The 19,340-nt window shown below is 50.1% G+C and overlaps 1 protein-coding gene across 2 annotated transcripts; it reads left to right on the top strand.

The window, feature by feature from the left end:
- The first annotated feature begins 7,436 nt into the window (after positions 1–7,436).
- On the top strand, positions 7,437–13,923 carry LOC129119300 (endonuclease domain-containing 1 protein-like). Of its 2 annotated transcripts, none has more exons than XM_077179273.1 (3): positions 7,437–7,744; positions 9,800–10,121; positions 12,087–13,923. In XM_077179273.1, the coding sequence occupies exons 2-3, from the start codon at positions 9,834–9,836 to the stop codon at positions 12,627–12,629; spliced, it is 831 nt and encodes a 276-aa protein (XP_077035388.1). In that variant the 5' UTR covers positions 7,437–7,744; positions 9,800–9,833; the 3' UTR covers positions 12,630–13,923. The 2 variants fall into 2 exon arrangements, with proteins under 2 accessions (XP_077035388.1, XP_077035389.1); XM_077179274.1 differs by lacking the exon at positions 7,437–7,744 and adding an exon at positions 8,169–8,247.
- Positions 13,924–19,340: the final 5,417 nt, after the last annotated feature.

Raw genomic sequence — 19,340 nt, 5'->3', positions numbered from 1 at the left:
GCTGGATTGCAGTGTCACATCTTCTATAAACCACAGGTTGCTTCCCACTGACATTTCTACATCCAGCAGTAAAGTCAGGGTTCCCAGAGCATCCTTGCAGGACATTGGGTGTGCAAATGCAATCAGAGGATGCCGGAAGACCCAGACAAGTGTCAGCATCAGACACCAGTTATTCTCCTGTGAATGGCATGAACAAAGTGGGCCAGGCTGCCAACAGCTCATGCAAGCTGTGTCACTTTCAGAGGTGCCAGCTTGGGGCTGGACATCTCAGCTCAGGAGCTGTTGTTCATTGTCCTGCTGGGTCTCACTGCTCAGCCAGGACCAACCTGTTTGGGGGCTGCAGTCAGACACAGGTTGTGGTGGGTGTGCAGAGTGAGGCAGCCCCATGCAGGTGTCTCCAGGTGTGCTGGTGTCCCAGCTGTGACGGCAGCCAGCAGAGTTCCAGGCCTGCCTCAGCTGCATAAAGAGCTGCAGCCTGGGCCCCTGCAGCTGCCCTGAGCTTTGGAGAGCCCCACTGGGGCTGGCTGATGTGCTGCAGGATCCTGGGCAACAGGCACCCCCAGCTGGGCCAGCAGCCAGAGGCCAGGCCCATTCCCCAGGGGCAGCTCTGGGGGCTCTGCACAGCTGAGCACAGGCACCAGATGCCAGGGCAGACATGGGGCACGGCCTGGGAGCACCATGGAGTTCTGCTCCTCTTGCCTCCAGCTGCCATGGGCACAGCAGCAAGAGCCCTGCCTTGTGCCAGCGGGGCTGCACACACCCCTAGGAGAAGATCTTGCTTTTAGGAGAGCAAAGTGAGCACATCACTCTCACTGCCTTTGCTGGAAAGCTCCTGCCATGCCAGCTCCTCTGCCTGGATGGATTTTTTCTGCTGGGATCAAATGCTGCCACAGCCCCTGCTGGGATGAAAGCATCAGAGTGATTTCAGGCTGAGGCCCCTGTGCAGACACCTCTGCTGTACCTCAGGCTATGGCTCCCTCTGACTTGCTCACCCACCTCTGCACACTGGCTGGGGCTTGGGACCACACTCATCCTCAGCATTACTCGTGCCATGTCTCACTGCCCACACTTTCCAGGCTCTGGAACCAGTGGCTGCTTGACCAACTGTTGTGGTTTGACACTGGTCAAACATCAGGCACCCACATAAGCTGCTCACTCAGACTCCCCAGTCACAACTGGAAGGATGAGAGAAAAAAATTAATAAAGTATTTATGAGTTAAGGACTGGGAGTACACACTGCCAAGGGCAAACTTGTTCAATTTAGAGAGAGAACTTGATGTTTGTTACTAATGAAATCAGAGAACAATGAAAAGTAAAATAGCCCTTTTAAAAACACCTTTTCTTCCCCCAGTCTTTCCCTCTTCCCCACCAACAGCACAGGGAGACAGAGTGAGGGGGGCCTGGTCTGTTCATCACCCAAGGTTCTCTTCCTATGCTCAGGGAGAGGAGTCCCTGCCCTTCTGCACCGTGGGGTCCCTCCCACAGGAGACAGTTCTACTTGAACTTCTCCAGAGTGGCTCCACTCTCACTGGCAGCAGTCCAAGCAAAACTGCTGCAACAGGAGTCCCTCCCACAGGCACACATCCTCCCAAAACTGCCCTGGCCTGGGTCATCCTCCCATAGGGTGCATTTCTCCATGGACAGGCTGCTTCAGTGGGGGAGCAGGGGAGCCCTCTCTTCACCAGGTCTCCCAGTGGATCACAGCCTCCTCCAGGCATCCACCTGCCTCAGACTGGGCACATCCCCCATGGGCTGTGGGTGGATCTCTGAATCCCTCGTGGATTCCCATGGGCTGCAGGGGCACAGCTGCTTCAGCATGGCCTACAGAGGAATCTTGGCTCCAGCACCTGGAGCGCCTCCTCCCACTCCTTCTCCACTGACCTTGGTGTCTCCATGTTGTTTCCCTCACATGTTCTCACCTCCTCCTAATCTCTGGCTGAAATTCAAACGGCACGCTCCACTGCATTTTGATTTTCTTCTTAAATATGTTATTGCACAGGTGTCACCAACATCCCTAAATGGCCCAGCTGGGGCCAGCAGCATGTCCACCTACAGAGCCACCACAGATTGGGCCTGCTGGACAATGGTGGAAGCAGCTTCTCACAGAAGCCACCAATTTGGTCCCCGCATTTGCAAAAACCCAGCTGTGCAAAAGCAACACACCAAGCCCATCAGTGCCACCTCTGTCAACTTCCCAGGCCCTTCCCAGGACCTTCACCCCTGGCAGTAATCAGAAATGCCCTGCCATCCCCAGCAAGCTTGGAAATACATGGGAAGCCCAAGAGAGAAAAGGATCAGCTTGGACTCTGCCTTCTTTCATTCATGAGGACTGTTGCTTTCCATCAGGTCTATCAGTGGTGGCCACTGGGGAGGTGCCAGCTGCCTGGAGTTTCGCCATTGTGACACCCATGCACAAGAAGGGCTGGAAGGAGAATCTGGGGAATTACAGGTGTGTCCTCCTGCCCTCGCTTCCCAGAAGGGTTTTGGAGCAGATTGTCCTGAGTGTGATCACAGGGCACATCCAGGAGAACCAAGGCATCAGTCCCAGCCAGCCAGCAGGGCTTTAGGAAAGGCAGGTCCTGCCTAGTGAACTGTTGGAAGCCTGGATGCTGAGAATTTTAAACTTTCTGTGTTGAAAGGCACAGACCCTCCAGGGAATGCTGCATTTGACCTGAGGAATTGCACAAGGCTTCCAGAATTGACTGATAGCCCTGAAATTGCAGGTGTGTAATTTGAAGTATGTAATTGCAAAGGTTGAAAAACTTAGGATTTAACATTTTTGAATACAGCAATATATATAAAGCAAGGGGAAGATCTTAGGGTGCTGGCTAGTTATTCTTCACTATCTTCTTCACATGGCTTTGGGTAGTTTTATGTAATTTGTTAGAAAAGACTGCATTGTGGAATTTCAGTCATTAGCTTTTCAGTTAAAAGCAAAAATAATTTGGGTATCATTTCTCATTTGGATAGTTTAGCCTTAGAAGCCTTGGTGGAGAAATATAGGGAGTCACTTTGGATCTTGTAATTTCAATGCCACAGGACTCACAATTTGTAAGATTGTAACACAGATAAGAATTAATAAACACTGAACAGCAAACACAAGAAACACTCTCTCCTGCTCCTTTCACCCTGATCCTAACAATAAAGAAAAGAAAATAAGAACACAATAGCAAACCTGATCTCCTTTGCTGACCAGATGACCGGCCCAGCGGATGAGGGGGGAGGCTGTGGAAGTGTCTGCCTGGACTTCACCAAAGCCTCTGGCACGGTCTCCCACAGCATTGTCCTGGAAAAGCTGCCAGCCCAGGCCTTGGAGAGGTGCTCTCCTGGCTGCCTCAGGAGCTGTCTGCATGTCCAGGCCCAGAGAGCCTTGGTGAACAGTGCCACATCCAGCTGGCGTCCGGCCACAAGCGCTGTCCCCAGAGACCCGTGTGGGGCCCGGTCCCGTTGAAGATCTTTCCTGACGATCTGGATGAGGGGATCCAGTGAACTCTCAGCAAGATCACGCACGATGCCAAGTTTGGTGGGAGACTCAGTTGCTGGAGGGCAGGAAGGCTCTGCAGAGGGATCTGGACAGGCTGGATCCACGGGCCGAGGCCACCTCTGCAGGCAGTGCAGAGCAAGGCCATGGAGCTGCTGAAGGCCCTGCAGGGAAAGGCCTGTGAGGAGCAGCTGAGGCAGCTGGGCTTCTTTAGCCCAGACATGGGGGCTCTGAGAGATCATTTCTCTCTGCAGCTCCCTGAAAAGGGGGTGTAGCCAGGTGGGGATCAGCCTTTTCTGCTGGACAGCCAGCGAGACAATGAGAGGGCAAGGCCTCAAGCTGCACCAGGGGAGATTCTGGTGGCACATCAGGAGGAATTTCTTCACATAAAGGGTGATTGAAGATTGGAATGGACTGCCTGTGGATGTGGTGGAATCCCAGTTCCTGGAGACTGGATGTGGCACTCAGTGCCATGGTCCTCTTGAGCAGGTGGTGATTGCTCAAAGGTTGGACTCCACGATCCCAGAGGCCTTTTCCAAGAGAAAGAATTCTGTGCTTCTCCCAGGAAGCCAGCTTGGAGCTGAGCAGAGGGCTGCCCCAGCTCCACAAGCATGCTGCCAGGCACCTTTCATCTGACATGGCCTCTGCTTTCTGCTGAGCCTGCTGTGACTGGGCAGTAGGGAGGGAGCCCTTTGCTGAGCCCAGAGCTTCTCCATGCCCACGGTGAGGTGGGAAGCACCTGAGTTCCCTGGGAAGGTGCAGCTGCACTGCCATGGCAGGGTAATTTTGCAGTTTGCTCTGTGTCTGTGCATCTTTGGGGACAGCACTGGGATCCACTGTGTCACAGGGATTTCTGTCACTCGGGAAAAATTATTTTTGCTGGGAATAGTGAGGAGACATTGTGAACTCAAGCCACTTAAATGCAAAGTGTTGGATAAGGCAGCTGGCTTAGATCTTCTCCATTAACATCAAGGGTTCACTTTCTGTGGACTGAGTATGTTGCCATGTGTTGTCCCAAAAGAGAAGAGAATTAGGAGAATCCATAAAACAGGAGAATCAAGACAGTGACATCTTCTGGCCTCAAATTGATAGATCAGCTGGGCCAAGCTCCTTTGGTCCATCCAGAAACCAAACCTTCCTGTTAGGCAACTTTTATAAGGTTGCATTTTAAGCTTGCACCTCTGATTTCTGAGGAACTGCTTATCTGTTCTATATCTGGGTTGGTTTCTCTTACACTCCCTACAATGAGGTCCTCACTTCCTGTACCTGGGCAAAATGTCCCTTGCTGATGGGCAACAGCACTTTGGCACAGGAATATCAGCCAAGAAGCCCTGGGGGTCAGGTCAGGAGGTGTTCAGGAATGCTGCTGCACAAGTGCTGTGCCACACACGTGAAGATGCTGCAGAGAACATTCTGGACAACCTGCTCTAGCTGATCCTGCTGCAGCCTGGAGTCTGGACTAGAAGGTCCTGAGAAGTCCCTCCAAACCACAACAATTCAGTGATTCTGTGATCCTGGCACATGCTTTTGTTTGCTTGCTTTTGAAACTGCACCTTGAGAGCGGCAGCTGTTGTATCAGACAGGCAGGCTTTGGCATCAGATCCATGGAGAGCTTGGAGCAGCCAAAGCTGAATTCCTGTGCTGCACTCCTTGGACACCTTCATGCTCTGCTCTGCTTCTGAAGCTTTTCTGCAGCTTGATGGGAAACTGATTTGGGGAAATGTATTCAATGGTTGTCAAAGATCAATGTGTGCCCCATCATGGAGTTTGAAAGAGCTTACAATAAAAGGGATTTGCTGCAGTGCTGGATTGCAGGGTCACATCTTCTATAAACCACAAATTGCTTCCCACTGAAATTTCTACATCCAGCAGTAAAGTCAGAGTGCCCAGAGCATCCTTGCAGGACATTGGGTGTGCAAATGCAATCAGAGGATGCCGGAAGACCCAGCCAAGTGTCAGCATCAGACACCAGTTATTCTCCTGTGAATGGCATGAACAAAGTGGGCCAGCCTGCCAACAGCTCTTATGAGACACCTCCATTGATCCAGGAACAAGATTCCCAACTTTGATGTCCCAAACTTTGATGATCCTTTGGGGGTTGGGGTCATTGCATTGAACAGTTCAATGGGTTCTGTGAAGTCAGGATTATGTGGCATTGCCCCACTTTTGCCCTGGGAGTGGTTTTACACTGGGTCATGCAGCACTGTGGAGCTTGGGGACACTTTGGGGGTCTTTGATGGTTTATGGCCCCTTCTAATGATGTGACCACTGTTGGGCCCTGCTTGGTTCTGTCAGTTGGGCCCCATCAGAAAGGAGGGATTTGCCCCACCTCCAGCTGATCTGCTTCTTCTTGGCCTTCTCCCTCATTCTGACTAAACCCCACTTTGTTTAAGACATCAGTCTCAGGTTAACAAAGACAAACGAAACCACAGGATTCAACCAGTTTCTTTAAACCAACTTTGGTCACACACAATTCTTCTGGATATTTCTGGTTGTAACAACCAACTCGCCATTCTATTATTCCTGGACTTTTGGAAACAGAAGAAAATGAGTCCAGTTTAGCTGTAAATGAATGAATGGTCATTGAAACACAGAATATTTTAGGTTGGAAAGGACCTTAATGACCAGCTACATCCATGCCCTCCCATAGGCAGGGACACCTTCCACTATCCCAGGTTGCTCCAAGCCCCAGCCAGCCTGGCCATGGACACGTGCAGGCATGGGGCAGGCTCAGCTTCTGTGGGCAACCTGTGCTGGGGCATCACCTCCCCACAGTCACAAATACCTTCCTAATATCCAGTCTAAACCTTCACTCCTTCCATTCCAAGCCCTTTCAGCTTGTCCCATAGGTGTGGTTTAACCCCAGGCAGCAGCCACGCCCCACGCAGCCGCTCCCTCCCTCCCCGACCACCGGGATCAGGGAGAGAACTGGAAGGGGAAAAGCTGGAACACTCCTGGGTGGAGATAGAGACAGTTTAACAGGGAAAGCAAAGGCTGTGCACACAAGCAAAGCACATCAAGGAATTCCTTCACCATTTCCCATGGATAGAAAGGTCTTCAGCCACCTCCAGGAGAGCAGGGCCCCTCACACTTACCTGGGAAGACAAAAGCCAGCTACAAAACCCACCGCTCCAAATACCCCCTCCTTCCTCCTCCTTCCCCTCACTTTATATTCTCAGCATGATGTCCCATGCTCTGGAATATGCTCTGGTCAGTTGGGCTCACCTGTCCTGGCTGTGTCTCCTCCCAAGCTCCCAAGTACCCCCAGCCTCCTTGCCAGCCTGGCAGTACAGAAAGCACAAAAGGCCTTGGCCTGTGGAAGCTCTGTCCAGCAATACCAGAAACATCTCTGTGTTATCAACTCTGTGTTCAGCACAACTCCAAAACACAGCCCCACACCTGCCACTGTCAAAAACATAAATCCTGAACCCAGCACACCTATCAGCTCCAAACCCTTGTGCAAAGTCTGTCTGCAGCTCTCCTGTAGACTCCTAAAGTACTGGCAGGTGCTCTGAGGTATCCCCAGAGCCTTCTCCTTCCCAGGCTGCTGGGATGGAGCTGTCACACAGCCATGGCAACCAGGCAAGAGAGTATGTGTAGCCTGGCCATGGGCATGATGTTCTGGGAGGCTGCAGGAGGACAGAGTGTGAATATCTGAGTGTATCAGAGTCAGGCCAGTCCATCCAATGTCCCCAGAGCTGTTCTGTGGGGAGCAGAAACACGTGTAGGTGCTGGAGCAGCAGCAGCTGCAGCTGGTGGCATTGAGGAAATGATCAAGGAAGCCACCAGACCCTGTTAGCTGACCCTGACATGCCATGCTGCAAGGCAGCAAATTTGGGAGAAATTCTGAGGAAACTAAAACAATGTCAACATCTTTCAGAGTGGGTGTGAACAAAATCCCTAAATAAAAATAGAAAACTTCTCTTTTCTGTGGAATTCACTGTTTACAAGAAAGGGCAACTTCATGACTGGGTGGATAGTTAACTGATCCTGACATACCATGCTGCAAGTCAGCAAAGTTGGGAGAAATTCTGGGGAAACTATAACAAACAACAGTCAGCACATTTCAGGGTGGGTGTGCACATACCCCCTGAATAAAAATAGAAAACTTCTCTATTCTCTAGAATTCCTTGTTTATAACAAGGGGCAAATTTTTGAAAGGGTATATATTGCAGGTGCACTTCTGAGGATTCAAACACTGCTTTCTCCTGAGAGAAGACAGAAGGAACAGTTCAGCTGCCTGTTCTGAGACTCGGCTTGAAGGTAAGCCCCTTCTCCTTCCTCACCATTGATTCCAATATTAAAAATCTTTCCTGACTTTCTGGAATAAATATACATATATGGACAAAGGCTGGGCTGGAGTTGCTGAGCTCCAAGGAGCAATCAGAGCTCATATATGCACTTTAATTTTGCAGCCATTTAGTGTTTTCTGTCAGACAGGAGGGCAAGGACAGAAGGAAAGATTTGGGAAAGAAACTCAAGCCAACTTACCTGAAAATTAACATCAAACTGTTGAATAGGAAAGAAGGAGGAATTTATTGAGTACTAAAACTCCAGCCATGACCTTGCAAAGAAACTCTGGACAAACACAGGTGTGGTCTGAACACCTGGGAAAATTTACTCTGAACCCTGCTTGAGAAATCCCCCAACTGCCTCTTCCTAGAGAGTATATAAACCTAGAAAGTCTTGAGACTGCAGCAGAGGCATTTGAGACTCCTCTGCCACTTTGGGGCTGTGAGCAGAATCCTGTGCCACTCCTTCTCAAGGTCGGCTGTATTCTATGAATCTGTTATATTAGATATTACCTTAGTTAGATCTGTTTTAATCTCAGGGAGTGGGTCATGCAGAAGGACTTTTCAGACCCTTCTCTGCTTGATTTGAGGCAGCTTTGGGAATGCTCTGCAGAGCACTGTAAAATTCCTGACTTGTAGTTGCAGTTCTCAGTTTCCAGCTCATTGGTCACCACGTTCCTGATCCAGGGCTGGAAAAGAGAAAAAGGACCAGATATCTTGGGTCAGAGCAGGGCTGTGTGCAGCCCAGCATCCTGAATCCAGTGGAAATGGAGAGATGAGGGGCAGGGAGAAGACCAAGACAAGGGCAAAGGTGCAAGGTGACTTGTGAAGCCTTCATCTGTCCTGAGCTCAGCCCCTTGCCAGCCCAAGGTGGGCTTTGTGCTTTAGAGGCTGTGGCAGCTTTGTCTGCCAGGAACCCTTTGAACTGCCTGTCCCAGCTGCCTTATTGCAAATGCTGATGATATTAAATCTCTCCAAGGAGTGTCTGGCAATGCAAGGGGAAGCATCCCTGCTCTCCCAAACCTCAGCTGCCTCTGGAGCAAGACAAAGCCACCCCTTGCTTGCTTGCCATCATCCCAGGGAGCTTGTCAGCAGTTTGCTCATAAAGGAATGACCTTACTGACTGCTGAAAATCACATCAGCACTGAGAAAGACAAAACAGGACAGGTTGCTGTCCAAGAAATTCCTGCCATGCTGCCTTTGCCTGTACAGGGAAATCAATCAGCAAAGCTGAAGCTGGGCACCAGCAGGAATCCCAAGCAAGCAGGGCAAGAGCTGCCCCTCAGGGCTTGCACTGCAGCAGCCATTGTGCTGCTAAGATAGAGGTGTTATCCCTCATGCTTGCTGCTGCCATCTGCTTGGCCCCTTCCTTTGCTCTCTGCATGTGTCTGCAAGTTCAGAGTCTGGACTTGGATAAGGTGGAAATGCAAGGTGAGCAGCAGGAGAGCCATGGCCCAATGTCAGCTGAGAGGCAGGAGCCCAGGTGGATGATTTGGGGTTCAGTATTGGGTCTGAGTGGAAGAGCTGAGTGTCTGTGGGAACCTGGATGGGCCCAGAGAGCTGTAGGAAGTGCAGCACTGCTGTTCTTTGCCTGCCCAATGCCCCATGAGATTAAAGCCCAGCTCAGCATGGCAGGGGCTGAGCAGAGTCTGTGCCCAGGTGCAGGTGTCTGCTGTGGGAAGGTGCTGAGAGCAGGAGGGAGGTGGGCAAAGGTGACCTTGTCCCAGGGCTGTGCCTCAGTTACAAGATCACTTGGCTGGGAGAGCTGATTGCAGTCCTGGTGGCTTTGGCTCCTTCCTCCTACAGGCTGAGTGCTCCCACTGCTGCCTCCTCTGGGCACCTAAACCCTGTTTTAGCTTTCACCCTTATTGCCCTTGTGGTTTTTCCATATGCAGGAGGACAGAAATTACTCCTTTCCTGGTCTCTCACAATCCCCTCCTCTGCCAGCTCTGTCCCCCTGCACCAAAGGCTGCAGGCCATGACCTGCTCTCTCCCAGCTGAGTGTCCCTCTGCATTTGCCTTCCAGGGGAGCAAGAGCCCTTCACTGAAATCCTGCCACCATGCTGGGGCTGCTGCTGCTGCTGCAGGTGTTGGCCAGCTGCCTGTGGCTGGGACACAGCGAGGTGGTCAAGTCCTTTGTGAGTTGTCCTCAGTTTTTTTACTCAGGCCTTCCCCCAAATGATGCCCTGAACCCAAGGAACCCAGCCTGGATCTGCCAGCGTTTGAGCAACTCGTATCACTATGCCACCCTGTACGACAGAGACAGGAGAATCCCAGTGTACTCTGCATACAAATACAGGCCTGGAGCTGGCAAGAGACCAGATGTGGCATGGCTTCTTGAGCCCCAGGTGAGTGTCTTCCTCACAGCACATGACCTGTTTGCATTAAAAGCAATATTAAAAGAACCATTTTCGTTTTGTCCCAGCCCACTACCTACATGCATGTGGATACATTGGATAGAACTCTCCTCATTTTACTTCAAACCCATGCACCACATGGTTCCTCTGATGCACCTGAGACATCAGCAGGAGCATGAGATGAATCACATCCCAAAGGTGCCCAGCTCTCTGCCTTCACCTGACAGGAACAGCAAATCCCATTACTTGGCATGACATGACAAAGTCAAATGCTTCCCCTGCCTGTCCCCTGCTGTGCTGGGTGCCCAAGTGATGGGGAAAAGGCATCCAGGAGAGGCTAAACTTGAGGGACCAACAGTCCTGCTGGGATCTGATCCCCACTTTGCCCTGAGCTGTTCTCCATCCCTGGCAGAACCCTAACCCTATCTGCTCCCAGTGAAGAGTTAAACAGGCTTTGTGATTGGTATTTGAGAAGAAATATGAGAAACTCAGAAGGGGGTAAGATGGCCCAGGGACAAAGCCTGGAGGGAAAAGGCACTGGAGATGAGAGGGCCAGGTTAACTGTGCAGGGATTTCTGGAGTGACATTTCTGGCACTGCAAAGTGAGGAGCATCAGTGTTGGTCCAGTCACAAGGGTGTGATCTCCATCCATGGGCAGTGACCCCGAGCACCTTTGGCTCAGGCTTGGTCCAGAAGGATCCAGCAGACAGGCAGAACTGCACAAGCTCTAGAGCCCTCACAAATGTCCTTCAGACAAACTTCAGCAGAACAGGCCAATTGCAGAAGAGAAAAAGAAGCAATTCCTGTCATTGGTAAGGACAGAGTAGCAGGACAGCATAGGGGGAAGGTGAGCCAGAGAAGGAAGCCACATGCCCTACTCCAAAGGAAGGCTAAATATGTTTCTCTAAAGATGAACCAAATGTTGTTAAAGTTATGAAAAAAATCATCTTTTAATCTTATGCATAGGAACTCAAGCAGCTAATCTGGTGTTGCACCACTGCAGCCTCCACATTCTCTCTTTCTGGAGCATCATAGAATGGTTTGTGTTGGAAGGAACCTTAAAGACCATCTCAGTCCAGCTCCCTTGCATGGGCCAGGCCACTTGCCATTAGACCAGCATGCTCCAAGGCCTATCCAACCTGCCATTTTCCTCCTGGACCTTGGACCCTGGCCTTCAAAAAAACCAGATTTTCTCCTGAGCCCTTTTTGGAGAATTTCCTTTCCCCAGGACTCTTTTGGGATTACAGGCTCCTCTCAGAGGCTGATCATTTGTAACTTCTTTGCAGTGATGCTGCAGAAAATTCTCCCTGGCCCAGATCAGCTCTGAGACACATTCCCAGCACTGCTGGAACAGATTCCATTCACAGTGAGATCTTTTTGCTTCCTGAGCAAAACTGTTCCTCCTTGAATGAACTGTAGCCCTCCCAGGGAAACCTCAGCTCCAGGACTCATTTCCTGACACTTCTCCCTGTGTATGGGGTTACAGGAGGCAAGCTCTGGTGTTCCAGGACTGGGGTACACCTGTAGCAACCCCACATAAAATCACAGAATCACAGTGTGGTGTGAGGGCATCCAGGGAGAGCCCAGGGCAGATTTGGGCTCTGGAGGCAGGAGGAAAGGGAAGTAGATTTGAATCACCAAAGTCACCTTTCAATCCTAGGAGTGGGGAATGCTCCTTGTCTCGTGCCTCCAACCATGCTCCCAGCACGGGCTGCAGGCTGGATCACAAAGGTCACAAGTCAAACTCAGAGCAGTCCGAATCTGACCTACTTCCTCTTTAAAGCTTTTGTGTTCATGTGGGTTGGTCCATGTGTATGATTTCTCTCAGATTCATACAATTTATCCACTGAGGTGACAAAAAATGGGATCTTGACTTTCAGAGACTTCTCCTCTAGGGAAATCTTCTCCATTACTCCCAGTCCCCGTTCTAACACCATTTTTTCTTTTCCTGTCCAGCTTATAGGTGAAAATGATCTTAAAGAGATGACAAGTGAGATGACCCTCATGTACAATCACAAATTCACCTTAGACCAAATCAAAGACAGCCAGGCTATTCCTGGTGACTACACACAACTGAAGGGTTTGGACCGTGGCCATTTGTGCCCCAGTGGCCATTTGGAGACTATATTGAGCATGGCAGCCACCTTCACCCAGACCAACATAGTGCCCCAGGACAGGATTCTCAACAATGGCAAGTGGAACACCTACGAGTCTGATACCATGCCTGAAATGACCAAGGGCTGTAAAAACACCTTTGTGGTCACGGGTGCTGTGCCTGGGAACACCTACGTGTCCAACGGGAGGGTGAACAAACCCAGCCACATCTGGTCAGCTGCCTGCTGCGTGGTGGACAAAAACCCCACAAAGGCTTGGGGGATCATTGCTGAGAACGACAAGAATGAGGTGCAGAACATGACACTGGGGGAGCTGGAGGAGAGGTTGACTGAGCTCTACAATGCAACAGTTACCCTATTTGGCACTGCCTGTCCCAGGCAATAAGCCTCACATCCTCATTGGAAAAGGTTCGGTGGCTTTTCCCACAAGTCACAGAATCACAGAATCACAGAGTGGGTTGGTTTTGATGGGACACTAAAGCCTTAAAGATCATCTCATTCTCACCTGTCTGCCATGGGCAGGGACACCTTCCACTACACCAGCTTGTTCCAAGCCCTCCCCAGCCTGGCCTTGAAGCCTTCCAGGGATGGGGCAGTCAAAACAGCTCTGGGTAACTTTTACTCATACCACAGCCTGCTCAGGGTGATTCATTTCTTTATAATATCCCATCTAACCCTGCCCTCCATCAGTGTGAAACCATTCCCTCTTGTCCTGTCCCTCCATACCCTTGTCCAATGACCCTCTCCAGCCCTCTTGGAGATCCTTGAGGTACTGGACCCTCAGCAGTCTTGTCCAGGCTGAACATGCCCAGCTCTCTCAGCCTCTCTCCAGAGCAGACCTGCTCCAGCCCTTGGAGCACCTTCATGGCCTCCACTGGACACCACTCCACCAGCTTTGTATCCTTCTTGTGCTGTGGGCCCAGAGCTGGAGGCAGCAGTGCAGGTGGGGTCTGAGCAGAGCAGAGGAGAGGGGGACAAATGTCCTGGGCAGAGGCTGTGCTGCTTCCTTCTCTGGTGTGTTTCCAGCTGTGTCCCTCAGGGCACCTCCTGCTCTGCTCAAAGGCACAAAGATGTGGGCAGAGCCTGCAGCTGCTTTGCTTTGCTGCCCATGTCAGGAGAGAGCTCTGAGGAACGAGTCCTCTCCTCCTCAGCTGGCCCCAAGAGTGTGCAGCTGACTTGTCCCTCACCTCCTTAGCAAAGCTGTGGCACCAGGGCACCTCAGGGTGCCCAGAGATCCTGCCTGGAGATCTCCATGTCTGGAGATACCCAAAGCCCAACAATACATGATTCTGGACAACCTGCTCTAGCTGATCCTGCTGCAGCCTGGAGTCTGGACTAGAAGGTCCTGAGAAGTCCCTCCAAACCACAACAATTCAGTGATTCTGTGATCCTGGCACATGCTTTTGTTTGCTTGCTTTTGGAACTGCACCTTGAGAGCAGCAGCTGTTGTATCAGACAGGCAGGCTTTGGCATCAGATCCATAGAGAGCTTGGAGCAGCCAAAGCTGAATTCCTGTGCTGCTCTCCTTGGACACCTTCATGCTCTGCTCTGCCTCTGAAGCTTTTCTGCAGCTTGATGGGAAACTGATTTGGGGAAATGTATTCAATGGTTGTCAAAGATCAATGTGTGCCCCATCATGGAGTTTGCAAGAGCTTACAATAAAAGGGATTTGCAGCAGTGCTGGATTGCAGGGTCATGTCTTCTATAAACCACAGGTTGCTTCCCACTGACATTTCTACATCCAGCAGTAAAGTCAGGGTTCCCAGAGCATCCTTGCAGGACATTGGGTGTGCAAATGCAATCAGAGGATGCCGGAAGACCCAGCCAAGTGTCAGCATCAGACACCAGTTATTCTCCTGTGAATGGCATGAACAAAGTGGGCCAGGCTGCCAACAGCTCATGCAAGCTGTGTCACTTTCAGAGGTGCCAGCTTGGGGCTGGACATCTCAGCTCAGGAGCTGTTGTTCATTGTCCTGCTGGGTCTCACTGCTCAGCCAGGACCAACCTGTTTGGGGGCTGCAGTCAGACACAGGTTGTGGTGGGTGTGCAGAGTGAGGCAGCCCCATGCAGGTGTCTCCAGGTGTGCTGGTGTCCCAGCTGTGACGGCAGCCAGCAGAGCTCCAGGCCTGCCTCAGCTGCATAAAGAGCTGCAGCCTGGGCCCCTGCAGCTGCCCTGAGCTTTGGAGAGCCCCACTGGGGCTGGCTGATGTGCTGCAGGATCCTGGGCAACAGGCACCCCCAGCTGGGCCAGCAGCCAGAGGCCAGGCCCATTCCCCAGGGGCAGCTCTGGGGGCTCTGCACAGCTGAGCACAGGCACCAGATGCCAGGGCAGACACGGGGCACAGCCTGGGAGCACCATGGAGTTCTGCTCCTCTTGCCTCCAGCTGCCATGGGCACAGCAGCAAGAGCCCTGCCTTGTGCCAGTGGGGCTGCACACACCCCTAGGAGAAGATCTTGCTTTCAGGAGAGCAAAGTGAGCACATCACTCTCACTGCCTTTGCTGGACAGCTCCTGCCGTGCCAGCTCCTCTGCCTGGATGGATTTTTTCTGCTGGGATCAAATGCTGCCACAGCCCCTGCTGGGATGAAAGCATCAGAGTGATTTCAGGCTGAGGCCCCTGTGCAGACACCTCTGCTGTACCTCAGGCTATGGCTCCCTCTGACTTGCTCACCCACCTCTGCACACTGGCTGGGGCTTGGGACCACACTCATCCTCACCATTACTCATGCCATGTCTCAGTGCCCTTGATTTCCATGCTCTGGAACCAGTGGCTGCTTGATCCTCTCCATCAGTCTCTCCTTTATTAACTTCCATGGCTTTTTCCAGGACCTTTACCCTTGGCAGTACCCAGAAATGCTTCACAGGAAGCATTTGAAACACTTGGAAAGCCCAAGAGAGAAAGGAGTCATCCGAGTCACTTCAAAATCCCCTTTCTCCAGTACTGCAATCACAACAGAGTTTACGTTTCCCTGCATTCGCTTGATTTATTTCTTGGGGAAAAAATTTCAGCCTAGTCACCTTGAGAACTAACCTCAAAAATTTAATTAGAAGGGCCTGCTAGCATTGTGAATACCACAACCCCTCCCAGACAGTGCAAATTTCCTCTGGACAAACACAAATACTGGCATAGCTCCTGGACAAACTCAGGCAAAACCCTATTTGGGAAATCCCACTCATCTTCCTTCCTGGAGATCCTCCAAAAATAACCATTGTCAGACTGCAGCAGAGGCATTAGAGAGTCCTCTGCCACTCTGGCAGCAATGCCCTGCCTTCCACAGCAGGAGGTGAAATACTTGGAAAACACAAAATAAAGCATCAGCCTGGTTGCTGTGTTCCCCCAGGCTTTAGAGGTGCTTCTCCCAGGAAGCCAGCTTGGAGCTGAGCAGAGGGCTGCCCCAGCTCCACAAGCATGCTGCCAGGCACCTTTCATCTGGCATGGCCTCTGCTTTCTGCTGAGCCTGCTGTGACTGGGCAGTAGGGATGGAGCCCTTTGCTGAGCCCAGAGCTGCTCCATGCCCACGGTGAGGTGGGAAGCACCTGAGTTCCCTGGGAAGGTGCAGCTGCACTGCCATGGCAGGGTAATTTTGCAGTTTGCTCTGTGTCTGTGCATCTTTGGGGAGAGCTCTGGACTCCAGTGTGTCACAGGGATTTCTGTCACTTGGGAAAAATTATTTTTGCTGGGACCTGTGAGGAGACACTGCCACCTCAACCCGCTTCACTGCACAGTGTTGGATCATGCAGCTGGCTTAGGCCTTTTCCAGTAAAAGCAAGGGCTCAGATTGCATTAAATGAACTTTCCATTTGTCAAGTTCTGTTCTGGAGGAGAAGGAAACAAGAAAATGAAGACATTGGCATAACCTGGCCTCTGCTGGGCAAAACTCCTTTGGTCCACCCAGGAGTATCTTTGGCTGCTCATTGGGAAGGCAGCCTGGGAGTTGCTTCCTGGTGCTTTGCCATCCCCTGGGCAAAGCAGATTCCATCTCCCTCTCCTGGGTTGGACACACAGGAGCTACCAGATCTCTCTCATGTAGGCAGCAAATGTACTGTGTGTGGTTCTGCATGAAACATGTTCTGTTTGTGGCACTGGCCAGGTCAATCTCCAGCTGCTCTTCAAGGGAAAATGCCCAGCTCTTCATCTCACCCTGCAGGGAGAGGCTTTTTCCTGGCAACTGATGACCAAAGGCATGAGGGTCATTCCTGAGTCTCACAGGAGATCCTGCTGGGAGTTTCATGTCTTAAATTAAATGCTTATCTAGAAAAAGGAAAGATAAGACTACTTTCACTAGTCTAAGTGCTTTATCTTGCTGGGAGCTTTTAGAAGAGAGGACAGTTAAATTTATCAACACCCAAATATTTATTCTCACGTGTTATTTTCACATCCAAAGTCAGATTAAGACATTAAGTCCATATTAGATGTTTGCTTAACCATCTTAGCCTCTGGATACAAAGGCCACACTTTCCTATTATGAAAGATGTAATAAGATTAAACCTCCTTTGATTTCTGAGGAACTACCATCTCTTGTGTACCTGGATGGGATCCTGTGAAGTTACACTCCATGTACACAAGAACCACCAAACCTGTTCAAACTAATTACACAGTAGTAAAGCTTCCATAATTTTTTTTTTTTTGTTTGGTTGGGTTTTTTTACTGTTGCTCTTGGTTATTGTCTGGGTTCTCCTTCAATGGGATTTACAAATTCAGCTTTCACACAGCGACTGTGCAAATATTGGAGCTCCAACAGCCAACAACAAAACCCATACATATAAAGTCTTTTTGCACTTTCAGATATATCCTTCCCTTGGTGGATGGCACTCCATTTAAGAGTGGCTCAGCAAAATTATTCAGGTGATTATTTATATCTATGTAAACATCAGATCCATTCCAAGGAATACTCAAAGGCCACAACATGAGCTGCTTCTGAGAATCCATGTCACATTCACATTTCCTCTGAAAATAGCAACTGCTTCACATTCATGTCACATTCACATTTCCTCTGAAAATAACAACAAAAGAAGTCTGATTTTACTTGATATTATTTTAAGGACCTGCTAATTTGTGATTCGTTGTAAACTCAGAGCCTCAAAATGCTTCATAATCTAAAGAACCTTCCAAGAAGGCAGATTCATATATCAAAGAGAGAAAATACACTCAAGATCAGCCTGATCTGTCTCAAGTGCTGGATGCATGGTTCTGCTGTGCCAGTGGGTTTGAGGGGTTTTACATCAGCTGCTGAAGAAGTCCAGAAAATGCCAACACTGTTCAACGGCAGTACTGTACCTTGGGAGTGCAAGTTGGCATCCTTTTGTTTTTCTTTTCACATGAAGTTACATTTTCCCCCACTGCCTTCAGAAAATATTCAAAGCCCCAAAGCAAATGAAATTGTGTGATATAAATATGATAGAAAAACCTGCAAGCTCAAGAAAGCTGAACCCGTGGTTCTGAGCCGGAAATAAACAGGTTGCACTGCCTCCCTCCTTCAGGGAGTAAATTCTAGGAGCAGTGATTTATCTCTGCCCTTCCCTTGCTGGTTTATATGCAGGTGGAATTTATTGACTATGGCTACCCACTCTGGCTACACTTTGTGTCTAGGTAAACTCTGGATCTTAGATATGAAAAAAGATTTAAAAGCAAGTGTTTTTATCTTGATTTTTGAGAGGAAAAAAAGAAAATTTTTAAAAAAATGAGGAGAAGGTTTGGCTGCTAAGTCCAGTTTCAAGCATGAGAAGTCTTCAGAAAACAGCAGTTTAAGAGTATCAGACAGATTGTGATTATCAGTGAGCACAGGAGAGGAAGGCAGAACATGAGCCATTGACCACATGGTTTGGGAATGTATAAGCCAGCTCTTGTAAATACACATGCAGATACTCCAGGTTAACACATCACATCCTTTTCTTCTAACAGCTGCAAAAAACTTGTTTTAAGCAGCTGTACTGCTATAGGAAAAGGGGAAAAACACTTCCTGGGCCTTCATTGATTTATGGAATTGTTTATCCCAGAAAAAAACCCAGAAGGGACATGAAACATCATCCAGTTCCAACTCCCTGTCATGAGCAGGGACACCTTCCACTATCCCAGGTTGCTCCATGCCCTGTTGAAACTGGCCTTGGACACTTCCAGGGATCCAGGGGCAGCCACAGCTGCTCTGGGCAGCCTGTGCCAGGGCCTCACCACCCCCACAGTTAAGAATTTACCCCTAATATCCCATCTAACCCTGCTCTCTGGCAGTGGGAAACCATTCCCCCTTGTCCTGTCACTTCATGCCTATGTCCAAATTCTCTCTCACCCATAGGGTGAGAAGAACTGCTCTCCAAAGGGACTTGTTCCTCCCTAGTGCCTGCCTGAGACACAAATACGTGCATTCATCCAGGTGAAACCCATCTTACCCAGCTGACTGTGGCTAAAAAGAGGCAGAAGATTATCCAGACATTGCAAATTCCCAATAATACAAGAACATGTCAAGTATTATGTGTGCTTGAGCCTGTCCTCAGATGCCTTTATGCTGGGCTCTCTCACTCTCTGCAGCTACAAAAGGAGCTGTCAAATTAATTGGCTGCCATGATCTGCATCACCCTTGTCTGAGCTGGAGGAATGATGGAGGAACTGTCGTGGAAGGCACAAATCCAAAATAATTGGGAAGAGGGGAGTGATGAGGAATGCATGTATATAGTAAGCCATAAGGGAATCCAGTCAGATTTTCAGCTCAGTGCAGGGGGTGAAGGGGTTTAATTTCCAAGGGGAACAATTTGAGGAGAAAAGTGTGCCTGTGCTTGACCCACCTGGGTGGGGAAGAGACAGGGGCACACCAGGTGTCCAGCAAAGCTGCTCTGTTTGTGGGGAGGATGGTGAGTGGGCTGAAATGACAGTGGCACCATTTAGTGTGCTTGGGAGAATGGTCCATATGTGCTCCTGGTGGCTTGGGAGGGGCTGCAGTTATATTAGAAACACATCTGCTGCGTGGTAGGAGGAGGAGAAGTGGGTTTGGGAAGCAGTTTCAAGCTCTTTCCCCAGCAGTCAGTGATGAGATGCAGTCCTCCTCTGTAGTATCGGCGATATTTTTGCCCAATGTCCAGGAGAAATGATGAGGAGAACTCCATC

This window comes from Agelaius phoeniceus, chromosome 5, assembly GCF_051311805.1.
Source record: "Agelaius phoeniceus isolate bAgePho1 chromosome 5, bAgePho1.hap1, whole genome shotgun sequence".
In the NCBI taxonomy this organism is placed as follows: domain Eukaryota; kingdom Metazoa; phylum Chordata; class Aves; order Passeriformes; family Icteridae; genus Agelaius; species Agelaius phoeniceus.
Note: the sequence above shows the minus strand (reverse complement) of the source record. Positions and strands in the feature narration are given on the sequence as shown.